Below are 16040 nucleotides of genomic sequence, written 5' to 3'. Positions count from 1 at the left end.
TTTTGAATAACTTTTTTGCTAAATTAAAAAAAAATATTTGAAGTAATGGAAATATTTAGTACAAGGTGGCGCAAAATTAATCAACCATTGTTGTTTTTGAATAACTTTTTTGCTAAATTAAAAACAAAAAATTATTTGAAGTAATGGAAATCTTTAGTACAAGGTGGCGCAAAATTAATCGTCCATTGTTGTTTTTGAATAACTCTTTTGCTAAATTGAAAAAATATATATTTGAACTAATGGAAATCTTTAGTACGAGGTGGCGCAAAATTAATCATTAATTGTTGTTTTTGAATAACTTTTTTGCTAAATTAAAAAAAAATACTTGAAGTAATGGAGATCTTTAGTACAAGGTGGCACAAAATTAATCAACCATTGTTGTTTTTGAATAACTTTTTTGCTAAATAAAAAAAATATATATTTGAAGTAATGGCAATCTTTAGTACAAGGTGGCGCAAAATTAATCATTAATTGTTGTTTTTGAATAACTTTTTTGCTAAATTAAAAAAAAATACTTGAAGTAATGGAGATCTTTAGTACAAGGTGGCACAAAATTAATCAACCATTGTTGTTTTTGAATAACTTTTTTGCTAAATAAAAAAAATATATATTTGAAGTAATGGCAATCTTTAGTACAAGGTGGCACAAAATTAATCAAAATTGTTTTTGAATAACTTTTTTGCTAAATTAAAAAAGAGTATGTGAAGTAATGGAAATCTTTAGTACCAGGTGGCGCAAAATTAATCAACCATTGTTGTTTTTGAATAACTTTTTTGCTAAATTGAAAAAATATATATTTGAACTAATGGAAGTCTTTATTTTACGCTTTACACGCTCCATTGCGTGTATCCATTTTTTGTATACTGCAGCTGTTTTGCGTCAACTTGCATATGTTTAAAACTGGAAAATTAATATTATTTTCACATGAAAAAACTAAAAAAAGATTTTAAAATATGTGTCACATAACCTCAATCTTGTTCATAAAAAGGGTTTTAAATGTTTATTTTTCCATATATCCATCACTCGCTTCTTTTACAAAGTATCGCTGGTTCACTTTTGCTCTTTTATTGAAAAAAAAAACAAAAAATTAAACATACAACAAAATCGTAATTGACACAAAAATTATTGTGATTACGCAACTAATTGAATACAATAAAATACATTTTTAATAAAAACTAATACAAAAACAAATATGTAAGAAAGTACGTAAAGTAAAAATTATTATAAATTTCGAAAACAAAGAAAATAATTTTTGTGTGTGTTTCAGTTAATTTAATCTGAATGCAATAGGTGTGTTCGTTTGGCTTTCTTCCTATAATTACACACACATACATACATACATAACCATCATGAAATATATTTACCCATACAAACTACCTATTCGAAAATATGTTTTGCCTAGCTAACTATTAATTCTTATTAAAAACACATCTAAAATAAAACGCGTACAAAAATGCACCCCTGCTGCCACTACCATTCCCCTTCTTCATATGTTTAATTTTATTATACACAAATTATTTTATAAGTGAAAAGTAATATTTTTTAGTACTACTGAAAATATAGCATACATACATACATGCATTTATAACGCATACAAACAACATATTTATGTACGTGCATAATAGGAAAATAATTTATTAAATTTTAAATACTAATCGATTCGTTTCATTTAAATTTAAGTTTCTGTTTAAAAATGGTGAAGAAATTATGAATTTATTTTTATTACCCCAGTAAATCATACAAATATATATATATATATATGTATGGTTATTCAAATAGAAATGCATTTATTTGTATTTTAAATATTTTTTCCTCATTTCGAATTACTAATTTTTTTTATATTTCATATAGTCTGTATTTTATTTTTTATGCAGAATTATATGAGTTTTCAGAAAAACTGGTTAACTTAATAGACAATTAACTGTGCATTTTGTAATTTTGTAGTAGAATTGATCTGTTGTATATACATATATGCATACATACATATGTTAAAATAATACTCGTATTGTGTTATAGAACGATTTTGTTTTATTTGTATATAGAATAAAGCTTCTGATGGTAAAATATGTATGAGGATTAAAAAAAAATAATGCCATCAAATAAAAACTCTAGCATTTGAGAGTCACCAAATGTAAAAAAGAATTGAAAAAACAAAAAATGTAATTGTTTCCAACTGTTCTATTTCAAAGGGAAATATTAGGAAGCGCCGCAAAACGGCGAAGCATAGCTGAAAAATCTCTAGAAAAAAAATTAAGATTAGAAAAAGCAGAGAGTGACACTCGAAAGTGTCAATATTGATAACACTGGCGTGTGAGTGCGTACAAGCACTAGCTCTCTTCGGCGCGAAACTTCTGGGATCTATCTGGGTTTTGCTACATTCGTTTTCACCAACTGCCCGCAAAAACTTTCTTAGAGGGAGATAGATTGGGATCATCGTTCAATTATTAAAGGTTACCTCACTTGTGACATTCGAATTCAGACACGCCCTTACAAAAAGTCGCATTTAAAAAGAGTGTAGGAAGTGCAAAAATTAAATACCTTTAGGTAAAAATGGTATCAAAGAAGTGTTTTTTTAGGTAGGGAGGTGAAATCGTTCAAGTAAAGCGGCCACCGTACTAGAATGGGTTGGTGCGTGACTACCATTCGGAATCAAGAGAGAACGTTGCTTCGAATCTCGGTGAAACATCTAAAGGAAGAAAAACATTTTTGTAATAGCAGTCGCCCCTCGTCTGGCAATGACAAACCTCCCAGTGTATTTCTGGCATGAAAAGGCTCGGCTTGAAACTGTAGATCTCTCTATTTGTGGAACAATATTAAGACGCTGCCACACAGAGGAGGAGGAGCTCGGCCAAACACCCAAAAAAGGGTGTCCGAGCAAATTATATACACATATATATGCATATATATATATAGGTGAAATCGTGAAGTACCACTCTGGCACTCCCCAAGTAGCACTAAAGCGCCATTTTGATACCATTTGAGACCTCCAACAGGCAGATATCCACAGCCAACCAGAGCTGTTGATATAATGGAGAAGATTGATGGGATTTAGGTTAGCGCACAGCCCCAGGTTGTAGAGGCGCACCTAGCAACCTTCGTCTAGCTGCCGAACCCGGACATTTACAGAGAAAGTGCTCAACAGTCTCCTTCTCTGAAAGGTCCCCATAGTGTTTTTTTGCTTAAATTATAAATGAATTTATGGTACAAACAGAAATTGCGAAAATGGTTTTACTTCATCCCAGAATTATATTCTGTGAATTAATATTGCAAAGATGCGTAGTTTCGTTACTACAGCGGATTCATGACTCCAATGAATTCTTTAATAGAAGAAGCGGATTCATCATAAATTCAGTTGACTAAAAGAAAACTTTGAACATACTCGCGCATTCCTTAGTTACGCTTTGCCCACGTAAGTTTGGAGTTTTGACTCCCAAGTCTCAATTAACCTAACTACTTGTCAGACTGCCTATACTTACTTAAATGAATTATTATATCGGTGGCGCCTGCCGTAGCCGAATGAGTTGATGCGAGACTACCATTCGGAAGTCCCGTGCAAGGAACATGAAACGATAGAAAATGTTGTTTGTAGTGGCGGCTCACCCTCAGCACGCAATGGCAAACCTCTGAGCGTATTTCTGTTATGAAAAAGCTCCTCAGAAAAAACCATCTGCCCTTCGGAGTCTGTGATTAATTTCAAATTGCTAAATAAACTCTTGCATTTTTAAAGCATCTTATGAAGTATTTCCGCGATCTATATTTGAAAGACATCGATCTTAAATTGTCGAATTGTTCATCTTTCACGCGCACTGTCTCAAAAAATCCTCTATATATCTTCGTTTAAGCAGGTTTTACAGGGACCCCCGTCTGCTGCGTCGAGGGAGGTGCCACTAAAACACACAATTTTTAATGAAATTTTATTAAGTATTGACTGGGATAATGCCTTCCTCGACAATGATGTTACCTCCTGTTTTCATTTTTTTAAGACTAAGGTTTCTGAGCTGTGTTTGAAGCACATTCCTATTTATCATAAGAAAGTATATAAGACACCTTGGCATACCAAGCGGCTTAAGCATCTAAAGAATCTGAAAAACAAATTTTCTAAACTGTATAAAAGGTCTGGAGACCCAATGCACTACTCAAAATTTCAATGCCATTTAAAAGAGTTTAACTGTTTGAACAAGTTCTTATATAGAAATTACATCTTGAATTTCGAAAACAATATTATTTCGGATCCGAAGGCCTTTTGGCAATTCATCAAATCAAAAAAGTCTTGCTCAATGGTGCCAAACAATGTTTTTTATAATGGTAAATATGCAAATTCTGCCATAGAATCTGCCAATTTATTTGCCGACTTTTTTTGCTCTAACTTTGAACCCGACTTAGACTTCGATTCTAGTTTGCCCTCTAACAGTTTTTCACCTCTCAATTTTGGGACCTTGTGCCTATCTGTTACCGATGTCGTCAAGGGTATTATGAAGCTCAAGTCTACAACGAAAACTGATTCGGATGGCCTTTCGGGCATTTTGCTGAAAAACTGCTTGTGTCTCGCTGAGCCTCTTACAATTATATTTAATAAATCGTTATCCTCCGGTATCTTTGTTGACGATTGGAAATTTACTTCCGTTACGCCTATATTTAAGAGTGGAAATAAAAACGATGTTAGCAATTACAGACCGATTTCGAAGCTTTCGTCTGTCTCAAAACTTTTTGAGATAACAGTAAATGATAAGTTATATTTTGCTGTCAAAGGCCTAATATCTACCAACCAGCATGGTTTCGTTGCAAGTCGCTCCACTGTCACTAATTTATCTATTTTCAATGGTTACTGCATTTCAGCCTTCCAGAACAGATCCCAAGTTGATACAATTTATACAGACTTCTCTAAAGCGTTTGACAAAGTATCGCACCGAATACTCTTGTCGAAGCTTGCATCATTGGGTATACACTCCACGTTTTTGTCGTGGATCAAATCATATTTGTCCAACAGGCACTGCGTTGTAGCCGTTGATAATACGACATCTCGTGCATTTATTGCGTCCTCTGGTGTCCCACAGGGAAGTATTCTAGGACCCCTTCTCTTCATACTTTTTATTAACGATATTGGTTCTTGCTTTTCGTTTGCAGAACACTTGTTGTATGCTGATGATCTAAAAATATTTGCGGTGATTAACAGTCTTAGTGACTCTGAAAAGTTGCAAGCTGACTTGCACAATGTTCGGAATTGGTGCTATTTAAACCGTTTGTCACTAAATATTAGCAAATGCTTTCACGTAAAATATGCTAAATCAAACAATACTTTGCATACTTCGTATAGTATTGCTGGCTTCCCTTTGCAATCCGTTGAGGAAATTAAAGACTTAGGCGTTATTTTCGACTCTAAGCTGATTTTCACCAGCCATGTTAACCACGTCATAAGACGATCATATGCGATGCTAGCATTCGTACGCCGAAATTGTTCTGCATTTACTAACCCATACACTCTCAAAACATTGTATTGTGCTTTTGTTAGATCAAGATTAGAGTATGCCGCTATTATTTGGAGACCGTACCAAATAGGTCTGTCTAATCGGATTGAGAGAGTTCAGAAAGTATTTCTTCGTTTTGCGCTCCGATCTTTAAACTTTTCTGAACCTGTACCATCGTACCGCTCTCGATGTTTATTGATTGACTTAAAACCTCTTGATAGCAGGCGATCTATTCTATCGTGCTCATTTATTATTCGTATCATTTCTGGATCTATTGATTGTCCTTCTCTTTTAAGTAAAATTCAATTTAATATACCCAATATGAGGCTCCGACAGTACGAAACCTTTAAAATTGGCTTCTCGAGAACCAACTATGGGGTGAATGCTCCGATTCCTAGGGCATGTGCAGATTTAAATATGTTTTTCAATTCTTCCGATGCTGATTTTACGTGGCCGTATGGGATCTTAGTCAATCATCTTAAATCGTTCTTTTCTTAGTAACTACTAAACTATTGTACATTAGCTTAATATAGTCTGTAAGAATGTATCCATTTAAAGACAATAAATAAATAAATAAATAAATAAATAAATAAAACAATCCCTCCTCTTCTTCTCTTGGATGTTTTCTCTGCCCCGTAACTACGGTAGCATTTCATCGAAGGTAGAGAAGATCCAAGTGGGCGTTCTGATAAAGACTGCTCCCTCTACTCTCCCTGGGTCCAGGGTCACCAGTTTTGGAGCCAGAATCATGCTATCAGCTCATCTTCTAATTAGGTAGGTAGGTTAAGATCAGCATGTCGGTTAAGCATCTCTGTCCATGTCCAGTTTATAGGCGCGCAGGACTCACTCTATGTACGTATGTGTCAATAAGTTGCCAATTTCCTGTGCTTTCTACCATTTTTTCGATAATGTTGTCTACTCTTAAGGGACCTAGACTGCCTTTGCAATCTGATTTCAGTCTCTCACGAAGATGCATCCAGAGGTTTCCGTTTTCCTGTTTTGTTTAGGTATTTGCGAACTAACCATTTCCAGATAGCATCAAAGTAATAAAGAAGTGTAAATAAAGAAATATAATAAGAAATTGTCAAGTCGATATCACCAGCCAAATCTAGCAGTTAGAATATAATAAACAGTCTTCAGTCCACTTATGGCCCGGTTTTATCCCCAAATCTCCAACTTTTAACGTTTTTGCAATATTTAAACACTGATTACTTATGAATAAGTGGCGCTTTCTAAATAAGTATCTTAGCTTTTCAGCCTTTCAAAGCAGGAAACACAAAAAAATTCATTTATTTGAAGCACGACTCGCATTCAGAGTGTCAGTAGATATTTGGAGCTGGTCGTTCCAAGCGAATGACCTGCTAGAAACTGCAAACCGAAGTCATTAAGGATGAGCTCAATTACAATACAAAGTGCATAGTACAAAGTACTATGGTTATCCTACAAGGTCCGGCGCTCGAAGTGTAACCAAAGCCCATAAATTTAGTTAGGAAAATTACTTTCTTTCAATTCAACGTAAAAATTGTGTGAAAATAATACAAAATTAAGAACAAACATACTTTTGCTCGATATGACCACCTTTTGCCTTGACTATGACCTTGAGACGGTACAGGAACGAATCGCAAGCTGCCCGAGTGTGACTTGCAAGTATTTTGCCCACTCGCGAACAATGGCTTTTTTTAGCGCCTCAGAACTAACGAATCTTTTAATTCGGACCTTGTTCTCCAAATTGGCCTTAAGAGAATAATCATCGGATACGCATCTGGTGAATTTGAGAGCCATTGTGTGGAAGTTATGAAGTTTGGAGCGTTGTTTGTTGCCATTCTTGGTTCATTCGAGTTTTGAGAGACGGTGCAGAATCCTGTTGAAACGTCCATGGTCTGACATCGAAATTTTGGTCTGCCCACGGTTTCAAGGCAACCTCCAGAATACTTTCCCGATAATATATCGCATCTATCTTGACGCTAGGCTTGATGAACACGATTGGAAAGCGCCCATCTGCGGTTACAGCGGTCCAAACCGCTACCTGTGGCGGGTGCTGTCTCCTGGTGGCCAATCGATTACTCTAATTCTCGTATGAATGATCGGTCAAATAAACCCTATCGTTTTGGGAGTTTAGGAATTGTTCAATTTGAAAAATTTTCTCGTCAGCCAAGCGTAGCAACTCCTTCGCTCTCTCAAGTCTGACTTGTTACTGCTTTGCTGTGAGATCATGCGCCTTTCTGATCTTATAAGGCTTCACTTTGAGATCTTTTTTCAGTATGCGGCGGATGCTACCGTCAGATATTTTCAGTTCTTTCGCCATTTGAATGGCACTTCGTCGGGGATTTTGCTCAAGTCGCTTCTTCACTTTTTGAACTATTTCACGTGACGTTGCAGTCTTTTGATGACCACCTCCATGACGTTTCGCGATGCTACCAGTATCATTGTGACGAGTAATGGTGCGATACGCAAAATTGTGTTTACTTTACAATGGGCTTTACAATATTTATTTGGCAAATACAAATATAATAATTCGATAGGTGACTCAAAACGAAGATACTATGCAAGCCTATAGGTTAAAAGCTGCCGAACGAAGAAAAAAGTGTAGCGCGTGGTTCCGCCACAACTAAAATATTCGATAAAATAGAGACTTGGTTATAAGCTAAAACCAGCAACTAGCAAATTAGAGACTTTTATGTTTTATTTCATTCGCGTAAAATTATGAGGCGGGCTCATCCAATCATTACATTTCTGGACTCAACTTTTTTTTCGAAAAAATTTAGCACTTTTCAAAACATTACCCTGAGCATTTGGTATGATATTATTTTATTATCAGAAGCTTTATACAAAGTCTATTCTCATAATAGTGTAGTTTTATATTAATTTGCTAATTTTGCGTATTCATTTTACGAATTTCACTCTTATTTTTATCCTAATTACATTTCATTTCCAAAACTTTCTTCCCCTTTCCTGCACAACGAAATCAAACAAAATTTTTCCAGCTTCCATCGGAGTTCATGCATAAAAAATTGAAACATCTAAGATTTTCGCTTCCCTGAAATTGAAAGAATATAAATGCGGGAACTGAAAAAACTGCAAATTTGTCTTGAATTCATCCTTCACTTATTAAAGAACCGAAACAAATTCAATAATTCGTACGAACTAATTTATCAACTATGTATTTACTTCAATGAAAAATTTTCGCACGAAATTAATTTCAATAACTTGCCAACGGACTTCAAGCTACCTTCATCAAAACTCAACATAATAAAAAACAAACTTAATCAAAATACTCAGCATTTATAGCAGTAACATTTTCGAAGCCTTGTGCTAAAACGAAACGCGTTCAAGTACTCAACTGCGCTCCCTTTAGTGGCAAACGCTTTCCGAAACAAAGTATAAAGCAACACTAAATAAGAAACAAAACCAAAAATTCAAGACGAAACCGAATTTCTACGCATATTTCGACACTCAACGACCGGCGTTGCCATCGTTTTTTACTTTGCTCTCACTTAACTATCGCTACTACTATCATATCTATCATCCCTGTGTGCACTTGATTGATTCTTATAGCTAGTATATATATTGTATATATATATATATATGTAACTTTAATATGCGTGTATAATTATATATACTCAAATAATTTTTGTATTTTGTTTTTTTTTTGTCATTTACTATGTTCGTTCATTGTTTTTTTCTAATACTCGTACATCATACATTGTAAATTTTCTATAATTATTTCCTTTTGACGATACAAAAATAATTACCATTTTGTATTATGCAAAATTATGTCGCATTCTGGAAATAAATTTCTTCTTGTGTAATGAAAAAACATACATATAAAAAAGAAATACATCGAATTTGTTTTAATTTTATTTGTAACTCCGCCTGCCCAAAATCCGTTTACCTGAATTTTTAAGAAATATATCATTTTCATTCCCCCACAGGTTGAAATTGTGCTTAATTTAGTGTCCTTTTGTATCTTGATTACTATTTAGTATGATTTTTTTTTTAATCCAATTGTAATGTATATTTTATGTACTTATTTGTTTCTTTTTTTTAATTGGAAATTTATGCATACAAAATTACAAATATAGGGCATACTTTCACTGAATGGAAAATAGAGGCGGCTGAGCGCGATGTATTGACGATAATATTTATCGATAACTTTCACTAGAACAATTTTTTTGGTAAAGAGATTTTTGTTTGAGTTGTCTTCGAAGGCAAAAAGTTTAGTTTTATTTTGATGCCCAAAGTGGTAAAACTTAAGATATCAATCAATGTTCCAATATTATTATTATTAAAATACAATTTCGTTCAATCGAACATCTTTAAAAATTACAAATTTAATAAGTTGTGAGCACGAAAAAAAAAATTTTTTTCAATGCACAGAGCCGCTGGATTTAGTTTGCCTAGAAAGAGACATGTTGACAACAAAGCCCGTATTTATAGAACAAAATGACAATTAATAAATATTCAGAAAGCTTTTGCTGTTTGTTTGCTTTTTTAATCGAAGTGTAAAAAACGGCTTTTTCCAACAGATGCCTTAATAGATTTCCTGATTAGCTACTTGCTTTCTTTGCAATAATTATTTATTCATTTTGTGCCAGTTTTTCTCATTCATCGAAGTTCGGTCACCATACTTCGTTTCTATTCAAATTCTCTTCGTAGCAGTTCACTGTTAGTAAGCCATAAGATGTGGTTACAAGATCTGGCCGAAGTAAAAAAGGGTCGTCTATAAAAAGCGATCATAGACAAAAATCGCTTGTGTGTGCTGTTTTATGTATCATATATGCGACTCTAGTGGAATGTATCTATAGCAATTAAAATGCTGTTGCTAGTCAATGCAAATAATTTTTGAAAACTTGTCATTTTTTTTTTAACTTTTGTCGTAACTTAATCGATTTTCTTCCACGAAACGAGGATTCTAATATAATTGAAAGGTGTTCTGATAAAAGCTTCGTTCTCCGCTATAAGGCAGCCAAAATTTCGCGCCACTTTCATAAACCAGACTATGATTTCAAGTACTTGTTCTGTATTTATCAGCCCTTTTCTAGTTAATTTATGTGATCAAAGGCCTTATTTGTTGATTTTATAAAGCTTTTACTTAAACATATACCAAAGAACCGCACACATTGCCTCTCAAGCCTCTCGAAGTACACGCGCAGGAGAGCAGTGAGGACTCGGCAGAGTATTAAACCAGCACAATTTTATGTCGTAGTTTGACATACTCGTACCTATGTTTACTGAGTTCAAGAATTTCACTTCATATAAAAAATTAAAATTTTACGCAGAAAGAAATATATACATACAAATTGGGTATTTTTAAATCATTCGTTTAAATTTTTTACAATGACGATTTAGCGATATATTCTAAGTTTTCACGGGAGAATCAATTTTACAATTGCTTGCATTAATTAAATGGATTGCAGAATAAATTTCTTGCTCAATGCTTGTGCATTCACCTTTTTTAAGGTGTATTGGCTTTTATGACACGCGTAAATAACAAATGTTTTCTATTTTCCATTCACTAGATACTAAAGTTTTTTGCAACTAGTTTATAAAGTGCCTTTGGGTAGAAAAAAAATGGTTAAAAAATGCATTGAACAGGTCACAGATAGAGCTACAATTTTTTTAAAGCTTTTAAAATTGTATATGAAAGAAATAATAATGCTATTTTCATTTCTCTCTTCTCTTTGATAACACAAAACATTCATTTCTACCAAAAACAAAAAAAATAAATAAAAAATGAACAACCACAAATAAATCCACAAACTCTACGCTTAACGATATGGAAACCTCTCATCATTTATACCCACCTACATCCCCCTACTTATGGCGAGTGCAGTAGTCGGTAAACGTAAATTTGATGGAGGTCACCAAAATCCTGCAGATATTAAGCGACGTTACCCGAGCGGTCTAATCGGAAATGGCAGTTGGGGCAGTATACCGTTACCACAACAACCACTGGGCACCAATGGCGAGCAATGGTACACAGATACATTTCCAACTTGGAGTTAAACAACAAAAACAACTACAACAAGAACAATAATAATAACAACAGCATACACAAATTTTAAAACATCAAACAACAAACACAACTACTACCACTGCAGTAACAACAATAGCTGCAATAATAAGAGCGATTACATAGGAGAAATCACCAATAACAAGAACAACTTTAAAAGCATTAACAACTATACTCGTTTACATACATATTACAACACTTGTTTGAGTGCAAAGTCAGTGTTATGTAAGGGGAGGGAAAAGCTATTGGCTATAATGCAAAAGAAAAACATATAGCAATAACAACAATAACAAATACAACCACAACACTTTATTTACTCAATAAGCATAAGAAGAAAAGAGATATAAATAGAAAGACAACACCAACATCAAAATGAAACTGAAAATTAGAAACAGCAAAAGCGTTAGATATTAAAAATACAAATACTTAATTGCAACAAAAATACTAATACTTGCATACAAAACACAGTTGACATGGCGATTTGTTTGCTTAATGTTTTATAATCTCAAACAGACATACGACCATATGTATCCATATAGAAATTTATGAAAAAATGATCAGAAAGTTTTAGGGACTTACCACATGTAGAGTGACAATGCAATGGAAAATTGGAAAATGATAAAATGATAAAATGATGTCCAAACTTGAAAATCACAATAGAAGTCAGTGCGAAAAATTATAATAATTAACAATATGAACGAGATGTAGGTATGCATGTGCGTATGTACGTATGTAAGTGCACACATGCATAAATACATAAACCACATATAACGTATATCGCAACTATCTAAACTTTATAGCAGTCCAATTAAACCAAAACACACACCCACTTACATACGTATATACAAGAATGTAAAGAGAATGAGTTTTAAAGCAGCAAGAAAAAAATATGTATAACGAAATATCAATGATTTTCCGTTGCGAAAGTTAGTACATAATTCAGAAAAAAAGAAAAAATAAAAACAAAAATAACAGAAAATAAATAGTAGTGCTGTACTCATTTGAAAATTCACGTCCGTAAATTTTGCAAATAAAAATAAATTATTTAAACATGTATGTATGTAATTGTATACCTTTTAAACTAAAGTGTAGACAAAATTCAGCCAAGTAAAAATATTAAAATTAAATGTATGTATGTATTAAGTAGCAACAGCATACAATTTTAACTGGTTTATTTCTGGAAGCTTACTTCGGCTTATCTGGGCATTTTAAATTGCGTATGTCATAACAATAAAAACAAGCAAAATATTATAATAAACTTTTAAGTACCACAAAACACAAACAAGAACAAAAAAATGAGTGAATTAAAAAATTGAATTTTAAAATGCATTACTACTGCTCTACCATGAAAACACACAACAAATTATAATGAAAAAGAAAGAAGTAAGCATTAAAAGTTACCAGAAAAAGCAACTTATGCCGGAAAATCATTGTGCAAAGAAATGACTTATGACGTGTAGCCCCCATAGCAGACGTCAAACAATAATGAAGCGAAGGCATACTTGCCTTCATATTATCTAATTGATTAGTACTATTTCGATACGCAGTTTTTATACACCATTATATACAAATGCAGACAAGATTGAAAGTAATAATACAAATAACTAAATAAAATGTAATAAAATGTTTGATAGCGAAAACCTCTCACTCAAATATTGTAAATATGTTGCAGAGTAATTTAAAAACCAACAAATTCATATATTCAAATATAAATAAATAATACCAAATTACAAAGAATGCGAATTGATGTTAAAGAAAGAAGTATATTCACGAGTCTTGAGCGAAAACTTGCAAAAAAATACAAAAAAAAATACTTTGAAAATTCAAAAAGCTAAGCTTGGCGAAAAAAATTGACTGAAAATTGAAAATTCTTAAAAGTTATATATAAAAAAATTACGTACATATATAATGGATAAAAAGCGTACTAATGAGAATGAATTGATACATTTTAAATTGCAATTAAATGATGCAATTTAACAAAAATTAACGGAATACGGTGTTTTTTTTTCAAAAAGTGTGTGGTAACATGTGAAGTTATTATATAACGTCAACATGTTGAATGTAATGCAAAAAATTTAATTACAATTTTTTAAAACTAAAAAGTACCATAATGAAAAAAAACAAACAAAAAAGCATTTCGCTTAAAAAAAATTCTCAAAAATAATTTTCTTTATTGAATTTATGGTTGTTAAAAAACTTTTTTTTTGATAAGTTTGTAACAAATTAAATATTGTTCACAACTTTTTATACAATTTTGAATGAGTTGAAGTTCTGCAACTGTCTTGGCCTTATACAAAGAAAGAACATTTTTTTCGTGCCCTTTTTTGTTTAAATTTTTTTTTTTTTTAATTTCGATAAACATGCAATTAATTGTTGGTGTATGTTATAAAATCGGACATTCTATTAAAACACAGAAATCGATAGACCACTTTTTATCTCTCGAAACAATTGAGAGGCGTAGATAATTACAAAATAAAAACAAGCAAAAAAAAGAACATAGTTTGCAATAAAGTAAAAAAATCGTAAGATAATTCGCATAAAGTAGCGAAACTACATAACGTAAACAAACAAACAATCTGGCTAAGTGTAGACCAGTACATTATCAAGAACACGGCAACGAACTAAATAAACATCACAATAGAAATTTGTTTTTATTTTAAAAATATTATATTAACCAATTCCAATAAAAATCAATGTCAAAAATAAAAAATAGAACATAAATTAGGGTAAACTTAAAAAATATTATAATTAAAACAAATCAATGTCATATACATAAAAAAATAAAAATTAAACTTTTAAATATTGCAAAACTAAGCACATGCGAGTAAAACTAATAGATTTAAAAATAATATATACTTACTATATACGAAAAAAAATTCCCCTAAAATGCAATTGAATGAATACTTAAATAGAGAAGTGGTGACACGGAAGAGAAACTAAGCAAATAAATTGATTGAAGTATCCATATGCAACAGAAACATAACCTAGAATTATTTACGCCCCAAGCTAAGCATATACACACTTACATATTCATAGAGGTATTTATATTGATCGACAAAGGTGCGAGAAATCAAGCAAATCAGTTGAACATAACGGATGCAATTCGATGACTCTCATCAAATAGTAAGGGGAGTGAAATGTCACCGAGAAGTGAGAGACATGAGCACATGGACGAAGAGAGGGACATTCTAACAGGCACATTGTTGCTGTTCCATTCTATTTAAATAGTTTTTGTGCGTAAAGCAGCTGGGAGTGAGGCGGAGGAGATGCGCTTCGTTAAAAATAATTATTATTAAAATTATAGGAAATTTAAGTCTTAAAATTGGAAAATTTCATGAAATTGCCCATGTGGTTTGAAGCGCTTTCACAATTCAAAATTAGATTCAATTCAATTCAAATCATTAAACGTTTTCCAATTCAACAAATATAAGTTGAAATTTCGCTATTGTTAGGTTAGGTATATCTGGGTGATCTAAATCTCTGATCTGATCTCACATAGACCACAAGGGCCCGTAGTGTTACCACTGTTGTTGGAGTCCGGTTAAACATAGTGCGTGATGCATGCCCGTGCGAGTTTTGATAAACAGTTTAAACTTTTGTCAGCATTATTCTTCAGAGATGAAAAGTATACCGATCCCAGAGCAGGACGGTGGCAATGGAGGTTTTCTAGCGAACCCCTTTTTCTTCACATAAGTTGCACGCGTCATTCAGGAACAGTCCCACTTCAGCTGCGTGATATCTATGAAATTTTTTTAAGATCAAGTTGAGTATTCCAAATTTTCTGGCTGCAAAAAACAAAAAATAATAGCAAAATTTAATTTAGAAATTAACAAAATTAAGTTGCTCATATTTTTACTTACTCCAAGCTTTACAATTAAAAAACAAAATAAGTTATAATTTTCGAAATAAAACAGGCCAAGGTGAATTTTGGAAACTAACAAAATTAAGTTGCTCGTATTTATATTTACTGTAAATTTTACAATAATAAGCTATAATTTTCGAAACAAAATAGAACAACTGAATACGCGAAATATTGACAAAGTTATGAGAAAATCTGAAATATTTAAGTCTTAAAATTGGAAACTGGTTAAATACTTCACATTTTGACCAAATTATAAATCATATAAAAAATTATAGTTGCAAAACTAAATCATAAATGAAAAAGTTAATTAACAAGAAATATTGGCTACTGGTGCAATCTTCGAAAAATGTAAAGCTTATAAAAATTTAGCTTTAACATCGATTTTCTTTCAAAGTAAATAACAAGCAATTTAAGAAAAATAACTAATAAATTTAAAAGTATTCACATATTTTCTTTGAAGTGAGAAAAATTCAATTAATTAAAAGTTGCTTAAATTTGACCAAGTAAATATTTCGTAATATTGCCAATTTTTTATAGCAATGCATTCTAGAGTGCGAAAACTTAGTTCGTTTGATATATAATTTTTTAAAGAAAAAGTGTTTTAAGAAAGCTTCTTAGAAAGTTGTTCGAGTTTTCAAAACAGAAACTTAAATATGAACTTCAAATTCAAATCTAAAATGCAAATTCAAATCTCAAATTC

At 32.2% G+C, this 16040-nt stretch overlaps 1 protein-coding gene across 16 annotated transcripts in view; it reads left to right on the top strand.

Moving 5' to 3' along the window:
- The window catches only part of LOC128855138 (heterogeneous nuclear ribonucleoprotein R), a 110801-nt gene extending 95121 nt beyond the window's left edge, over window positions 1-15680 (top strand). For 5 of the 16 annotated variants that reach the window (XM_054089806.1, XM_054089803.1, XM_054089804.1 and 2 more), the window contains one exon: window positions 11299-15680. In XM_054089806.1, coding sequence (XP_053945781.1) covers window positions 11299-11471 — 173 coding nt within the window. In that variant the 3' untranslated portion in view covers window positions 11472-15680. Of the gene's footprint in view, window positions 1-8449; window positions 9276-11298 lie in introns of those variants that run through there. The other 11 variants (XM_054089808.1, XM_054089807.1, XM_054089816.1 and 8 more) reach the window with 6 other exon arrangements.
- Window positions 15681-16040: the final 360 nt, after the last annotated feature.

This window comes from Anastrepha ludens, chromosome 2, assembly GCF_028408465.1.
Source record: "Anastrepha ludens isolate Willacy chromosome 2, idAnaLude1.1, whole genome shotgun sequence".
NCBI lineage: Eukaryota > Metazoa > Arthropoda > Insecta > Diptera > Tephritidae > Anastrepha > Anastrepha ludens.
This window is presented reverse-complemented; position numbering and strand designations above follow the sequence as displayed.